General features: G+C 39.4%; 1 protein-coding gene across 1 annotated transcript; it reads left to right on the top strand.

The window, feature by feature from the left end:
• Positions 1 to 418: 418 nt before the first annotated feature.
• LOC137271791 (uncharacterized) lies at positions 419 to 3,960 on the top strand. Its single transcript, XM_067804192.1, has 5 exons — positions 419 to 476; positions 787 to 1,026; positions 2,152 to 2,379; positions 3,112 to 3,369; positions 3,575 to 3,960. Exons 1-5 carry the CDS (start codon positions 419 to 421, stop codon positions 3,958 to 3,960), a joined length of 1,170 nt encoding a protein of 389 aa, XP_067660293.1.
• The last annotated feature ends 3,933 nt before the right edge of the window (positions 3,961 to 7,893 follow it).

The raw sequence follows: 7,893 nt of genomic DNA on the forward strand, positions 1-7,893 counted from the left end.
TCTTTGGTGTGACGAGCGAACGTTTCGACCACTAGGGCACCCAACCTCCCCATCCTTTCAAATTAAGAATTCAATAGGTTCCTATGTCTGAATCCATCATTATTTTCTGTTATGTATGTCCGCAAAACAAGTGTTATCGTTTACGTGAATTAAGAAAGTTCGAATAAATCATGTCAATACAGGAAGCTATGGTAGATGAATATGTAGGTTTGCGATTGATTGATCATCTAAGGGTAAATGCACCACACCAGGTAGTTCAACATAACATCCGTCATTTATGTCTCAGAGCCTGGTCCACACCTTAATTTATTCAGAAATGACAACATTAACTTATTACGCCAGATTATGTACGAGTGATAGTGAGGTGCGTATATATACCATGGATCGCCCTAACTTGTCCTCATTCCCACCTTCCACCATGGTCTTCATCGTGTGCTTGGCGGCTCTCTTAGCAGTGGCGAAAGCCAGCAATTTCGGTAAGTTCATTGTATATGCAAAGTGTGTTGCATATGTTTTAATTGTTGGGCTTCAAATAGCGTGCATAAAAGTAAACACTGGACGAAATTAAAATTTGGATTTAAATGGAAATGCTTTAAAAACAACTGCATTCAACAAATACATCGTGTGTTAAAAGAGTCTTCATATGTCTAGTAATTGGTACACTTTATGCAAAATGCCTGCAGCGTCTTAAGGAAATATTGTACACATTCATACCGCTATTCATGGTTTACATTTGAACGCTTGTTAAAGATCCCGTGTAACAACAAACAATTCTTGCATTCCCAGGTTTCAACATCGCCCAGAATCGCCCCACCGGTTCCAGCAGTGTCTTCGTCAACGGTGTTCCTGCCATCACCGCCAGCTCAAACCTTGCCGTCGACGGCAATTTCAACTCAGACTTCTTTGCCGGTTCGTGTTTCTCCAGCGATGTTCCGGCGAATGACCCCAACCCCTTCTGGTTCGTGGACCTGGGATCCCGTCGCTACGTGTCCGGTCTTACCCTCACCAACAGAGGCGACTGCTGTGGTAACTATACCAAATTTATCTGTCTTTCTTGTTTGTCAGTTTGTTCGTATGTTATCGCCACGCTTCAAGAATATGACGACTTTCTGCAAATACTCGAGTCTTGAGCAGACAGTCTAGAGGCTGTCATAATGAACAGGCTAACCACCTGTCACTGCATTCGCCCCTTACGACAAGCATGGATTGCTGACACCAAATATAACCCAGACCTTCATGGGACCCCTTACCGGTTTGGAATATTTTATACATATACATACATACACTCTAGTCAACCATCTAATCCCTAATCCGTAAACACTATGATAATCATTTTAGAAATAAATTCAGTATAAAGTGCACCAATCCTGAAAATAAATAATAACTACAGAAGTAAACACAGCTTTAATACCTTCCACACCCAAAAATGAAAGAAAAGATTATGATCCCCATCTTTGTATCGATGCTTTGGTGCCTCTTTCAGGGATTATCTCCACAAACATTGCTATTCTCGTACTGATTTGGATGAATACTTTGGTTGATTTAAAATAAATCACTATACCTTGTAAAACCAACAGAGACCATGAGGAGTTAACATATGCAGCATATCTTCACTGCTTACATGCATTTACGTAATTCCTAGGCAGTCCACACTTGTTGATCAATCGGCTACCACTGTGATTTAATAGTCTGCTGTTGTACATATTTTATTGACTGGTTGGTTAACGCCGCACTCAGCAATATTCAGCTGTATGACGGCGATCTGTAAATAACCGACTCTGAACCACACACTTCAGTGATCAACAGCATCAGTTCTACACAACTGAGATACGATAACATGTGCCAACTAAGGCAGCGAGTCTCATGTTTTACTGGCTGGTTGGTTAACGCCGCACACAGCAATATTCAGGTATATGACGACGGTGTGTAAAAAGTCGACCCTGCTCAAGACAACCCAGAGATCAACAGCATCAGCCCACATCAACGCAAATGGGATACAATGACATGTGTAAACCAAGTCAGCGAACCTCACCAACCGATCCTGTTAGTCGCCTCTTAGGAGAAGTATGGGTTACTGAACATCAATTCTACACTCGATTCTTTACAGGTGTGCTTTGCTAGTTAATTTAAAGAACATCGTCTATATTTCAGCTGATCGTCTGAGTGGTCTGACGATCGAGGTCTTCGAGTTTAATCCAACCACCAGTACCGAGACTCCTGAGTTCTGTTCCATGGTCATTGGTGGAGTGGCCCTTGGTCAAACAGTTTCCCTCTCCTGCTCTCCGACCGTCACTGGACGCTTCGTCCGCATCAGGAAACCCGCCGCCACCGACCCTCTCACCATCTGCGAAGTTACCGTGTCAGGAGGCAATATTAACTGTGTGTATACTTTGTCCCAGTTACTCTTCCTTCTATATCTATATATAGAGTTTAATCGAAGATTGATTTCTCTAACGTGGAAGAATATATATATATATATATATATATATATATATATATATATATATATATATATATATATATATATATAATATGTGAGAGAGAGAGAGAGAGAGGGAGAGAGAGGGAGAGAGAGAGACTACCGAGTGTACAGTAGTACATTTAGAAGAAGAAGTTTCTGAAATAATCACACAGCACGGATCTTCTCCAACATGTTTCAACATTATCTTCAGGGAGAAGTGATTACAGATAAACTTCACCCCTCCCTGAAGATAAAAAATGAAACATGTTGGAGATGATCACTACCGTGCGATTATTTTCAGAAACGTCTAGATATATTAAACGTATAGTGACTGTTTCAAGTGAGTCTATATATTTGAAAGGAAGACTTAGTAAATTAGTTTTTAGACGAGTCCTCCAAACATGAAGGACTTGTTTGTCACCTTCCAGGTCTCACTTTTATCTTGAGGGGGATGTGATTACAGTTAAACTTCACTCCTCCCTGAAGATAAAATTGAAACATTTTGGAAAAGATGCGTGCCGTGCGATTATTATCAGAAACTTCTTCTATATATATTAGAAGTATAGTCCTCCAAACAGACTTGTTTATCGAGTTTGACCTTCCAGTGAGTGAGTCTGGCTTTAGTTTTCAAAGCTTTTTCTTTATTTCAGATAACTTCAATAAACAGCCCACCATCAATGTCGCCCGGAATCGCCCGGTGCGTGCCACCTCTCAGTTTTCATTTGCCCAAACCAGCCTTATTGCTTCCCCTGGCCTGGCGGTGGACGGTAACTTTGACAGCCAGTTCATCACCGGAAGAAGCTGTTACTCCAGCGCGATTGGTGACACAACTCCTACCTTGTACATCGACCTTGGCGCCTACTTCTTCATCAACTCCGTCACCGTCACCAACAGGGGGGATTGCTGTGGTGAGCATTTTTATGTTCTTATACTTAATTGGGTTAAGCAACATGAGAGAGTCTTTGAGCATCATGAGCATTGATCTGAACAACTATCGCACGATGATATTCATCAACCAAGTTAGCGAACCTGACCACCTGATCCCATAAGTCGACTCTTACGACAAACACGGGGTGCTGAAGATCTTCATAAATATGTTCATTTCAATTTCAGCTGAACGCCTGCGAAACATCAATATCAGCACTCTCCTGAAAGACCCCTACAGATACCTGGAGTACCCTAAACTTTGCGGTACCATCACTGGCAACGTCGCTGGAGGAGCTAACTTCACCGTCAATTGCTTTGCGCCTAGTGTGGGCCGCTATATTAAGATCCAGAAGACCAGTCAAGTTGACAGCAACGATCTCCTGACCCTGTGCGAAGTTCAAGTAACTGGAAGGTTCGCATCCTACACTGAGGTGACAGACAAAACGTTTGACAACGACGTTGCTCGGGCACTGGTTGAGAATGGCATTATTCCTGCTGATGGATCACTGTTTGAGGGGAATCGCGATAGGAGGGCTGTGAGTAAACGCGACGAAGCCCCCACAATGGCTTGACCTTCACAAGTAAAGAGAGTCTAAAGACCATTCAGCGAAGTGACAGTTTATCAAAGCAGTCCATCATGTATTGCTCCTGTGTGACAAAATAAATGTGGAGGTTAAATAAAGACAGTTTTTACTCATTTGTTTATGAGTGGATATACAGAATATCAGCTAAATGTCTGAGACGAGTGAGTGAGTTTAGTTGAGCCGCACTCAGCAATATTCCAGATATGGCAGCGGTCTGCAAATATAATCCAATGATCGACAGCATGAGCATCGATCTGCGCAACTGGGAACCCATGTTGACATGTGTCAACGCCGTGAGGGATCCTCACTAGCCAATGCTCTTACGCCAACCATAGTCACCTTACATGGCAAGCATGAGTTACTGAAGGCCTATTCTACCCCGGGACCTTCACGGGTGCTATATTTACCGTAACTGTAAAATACACTGATGGTAAAAATGTTCAATGAACCTGCATTGTCAGTAAAATATTTAGCTAACGGTGAATTACAGGGCGGTGAACAAGGCTAATGCTCACCATGCAGTGCTGCGGGCCGTTTTGTTTTAGAAAACTCACTTACCGGAAACTTTGATCTTTAGTCTAAAGAGCGTTCGAATCCTTGCGTTGTACATGTGACTTTCCTCTATTTTTAAGATTATAATGACTGATAACCTGAGGTAGAAATAGACAAATGCCAAGCCTGGATAAAGATATCCTATAACCTTTGTTTGAAAGTGCTGATCAATAGCCCCATGTCACCCACTTTTTGTGATATCGAGTTCACGCGAAACCTGTTGAATAGAACAGAGATCTGACCTTCGACACCCAGTGATGCCTTTTTCGGTTACCATCTAGAGATTAGAGAGAAGATAGCTCTGCCTTGGATATCTAAAGGAGTCCCTTAGTAGTAGTTTTTCAATTAATATGTAATAACTCTCATTATTCTCTCATTATTATCTGTTTGATGCAAATTTCACAGCATATATGAATCGTTTGAGGAATTAGGTATGGACCTTCTCATTGCTTCAGTGCTTAGTGCCCCCATATCTCGGAGCCATAAAGAAGGACGGGTGAAAAATCAGTCAAGTTAAAGATGTTTATTGTACAAAAGGCCTCCGGCCCATATACATTAGAGTTACACACATACAATATATATATATCGTTTAGATTACTAATCACTTATACTCATTGCATTATATATATATATATAATGCAATGAGTATAAGTGATTAGTGATCTAAACAGCAATCCACGATATGGGCAGTAGACTGTGTACAAGTAGTGAAATGTGATGGACCTACAAACGTTTTATCAGACTGTTAGGTTTCAAAAGAGCAGAACTGATATAATACGACAGCTTTAGTATTACATGTTGGTCAGTTGATGAAAGAAGTAGTTTAAGTGCTAATGTAGGTGGCTAATGTGAATAGTATTCCGCTATATATTTAGTACGGAAATCGTTATACAAAGGACATACAAGTAGAAAATGGATTTTCCACGTCTATACTACACACTGGGCACAATCTTTTGCATCGTTCAATATAAAAGCGGTTACCATTATGTTGATCAAACCTAACCAAAAACGTATAAATGAATTTCTTAATTTCTTTGATGTTAAAAACGACAGATATTTCTCAGGCTGGAGTAGTGATTTGTATATTCTATAAGAGCCGTACCGTGAACTATTATCTATTAATGAACAACATTGTTGATTAAACAAATTAAGACTTCTCTCTCGAAACTGAGTTCAGAACAAACTTGCATCACCAACTGAGTGACTTAAGCATACAAAACCATAACCATGTGCAAATAGGAGATTTCTTACACGAGATGCCCACGTCACTTTGCCAATGTTGTGCAAATGAACAAGCATGGTATAACCCTTTTTGGTATTCTGTGTTCTTGCATACCCAATATCTTAAACCAGAATTTTATACATCGAATATGAGCATTTATATACAGGGGGTACCTCCCACATTCACCGTACACCATACAATTGGGTGTGGTGGATCCTACATTTAAAAACTTCTTACAGGCCATCAGATGTATTTTTTCTATACATTCATATCTCTAGAATCCCCAAATTTCAGATCCATACAAAAGTATAGGCTGAATTTGACAATCAAATATTTTAAAGTAAATACTGGGCGTCAACACACCAATTTTACACAAAGCAGATAAAACACTTACCAATGCTTTCTTAGCTTTCAATGATAATTCAGTAACAGATGTTTTCCAGTTCATACAAGATGTAAACTTAGTACCAAGATAAGTGTAATGATCAGAGACAATTACAGGTTGGTCATTAAAGGACCACCGTTCTTTAGAAGATATCCGGCCACCTTTCTAAATATAACAATATTAGTTTTATCTAGATTAACAGATAAATCCCATGTTTTAGTATACCGTTCCAAAATATTTAACTGGGTTTGTAGTCCAACTACAGATTCTGATAAAAGAATTACGTCATCAGCAAATAAATGAATAAAACGTTCTACGAGATCTGGAAACATTTGGATGCCATGCTTACCATTTGCCATAATATCGTAGTACAATTCGTTGATAAACAGGAAAACAGAATTGGACTCACAACACGCCCTTGTCTTCAGCCAACGGGGCAGTCGAAAAAAAGCAGTCTTATCATCATCACAACGTACACAAGCTTTCACATTACTATACATTGCTTTTAAAATTGAATACATTCTACTTTTCAGACAAGCATTACTTAAAGAATACCACAATTTAGAACGACTGACAGAATCAAATGCTTTACGGAAATAAAAAAAGCTACGTATAGTTTACGCTTGCGACGGAATAGACATGTCTGAGCTAGTGCAAACAGGGTAAAGATATGATCAGAAGTTGAATAATTCTTTCTAAAGCCTGTTTGTGATTCGGGAATTTTATCACAGTTTGGTGACCATTTGGTGAGCCTGTTATTTAGAACAGATGTAAAGACTTTACCTAAAATACACATGCGGGAAATTCCTCTATAATTATCTGGATTGTTGACATCACCTTTCTTATGTAAGGGTACAATGATTGATCGCGCCCGACAACGGGGAAAAAACCCCATACAATTTATTAAAACACTTATTCAAAAAGGGCATGATAACATACTCTGAACTTTTGAGCATTTCCACCACGATGAGGTCAAGACCAGCTGATTTTCCATTTTTCAAATGCAATAACGCTTCTGATATTTCATTACCTGTTACGGGTGAGTTTAACGCAAGTGATTCGACGTCTGACATATCTGCAGTTATAATATCTGGTCTTACATTAACCTTTTTGACAATCATCAAAGGAAACATTAAAAACACAATCATTGTGAAATACATTTTTAAAACGATTTAGCCATTCCGCTTTCGTGATGGTCCACTTTTTAAATATTTCCAAAATGAAGTCAGGTTTTTTGTTGCCTTTGTTAATTTATTGACATATCGTTTACTCTGGTCCGATTTAAATCTTCTAAAGCAGTTTCTGTATATATTTCGTTCTTTACAATACAGTTTTCTATTGGTATCAGTACGTTTACGTCTAAACGTCTTTAAAGAGTTTCGTGCAACCCGTCGTGCGACCTTACACTCAGTATTTAAGGGTGGACTGTTTCTCGACGGTGCGAACGATACACGTGTCTTCATACAGCTTGTAGAATCTAAAACCATACTTACAAAATCAGCAATAGCATCTTCTATATTACTGTCAAGGTTATTAAACATCGATTGAAAACAAGCTGTAGTCATCTCTTGAAGATGTTCTAAAAATGTCTTACATAAGGACTCATTCCACACATTGTTTCGTTAGTGGAGGTCACCACTGTTGATTTACCTTTAATTTGTTTCCTATTAGGAAATTGGCATTTGAGCTCAAAAGAAAAATGATAGGAATCTAATCGGTCACCTATATTGAACATACTTATATTCAAAGAGATCAGGAGACC

This window comes from Haliotis asinina, chromosome 2, assembly GCF_037392515.1.
Source record: "Haliotis asinina isolate JCU_RB_2024 chromosome 2, JCU_Hal_asi_v2, whole genome shotgun sequence".
In the NCBI taxonomy this organism is placed as follows: domain Eukaryota; kingdom Metazoa; phylum Mollusca; class Gastropoda; order Lepetellida; family Haliotidae; genus Haliotis; species Haliotis asinina.

Coding starts and splice junctions, on each gene's coding strand:
- LOC137271791 (XM_067804192.1), top strand. CDS start 419: ATGGTCTTCATCGTGTGCTTGGCGGCTCTCTTAGCAGTGGCGAAAGCC. Junction 477..786: donor GGCGAAAGCCAGCAATTTCG/GTAAGTTCATTG, acceptor TTGCATTCCCAG/GTTTCAACATCGCCCAGAAT. Junction 3,370..3,574: donor CAACAGGGGGGATTGCTGTG/GTGAGCATTTTT, acceptor TTTCAATTTCAG/CTGAACGCCTGCGAAACATC.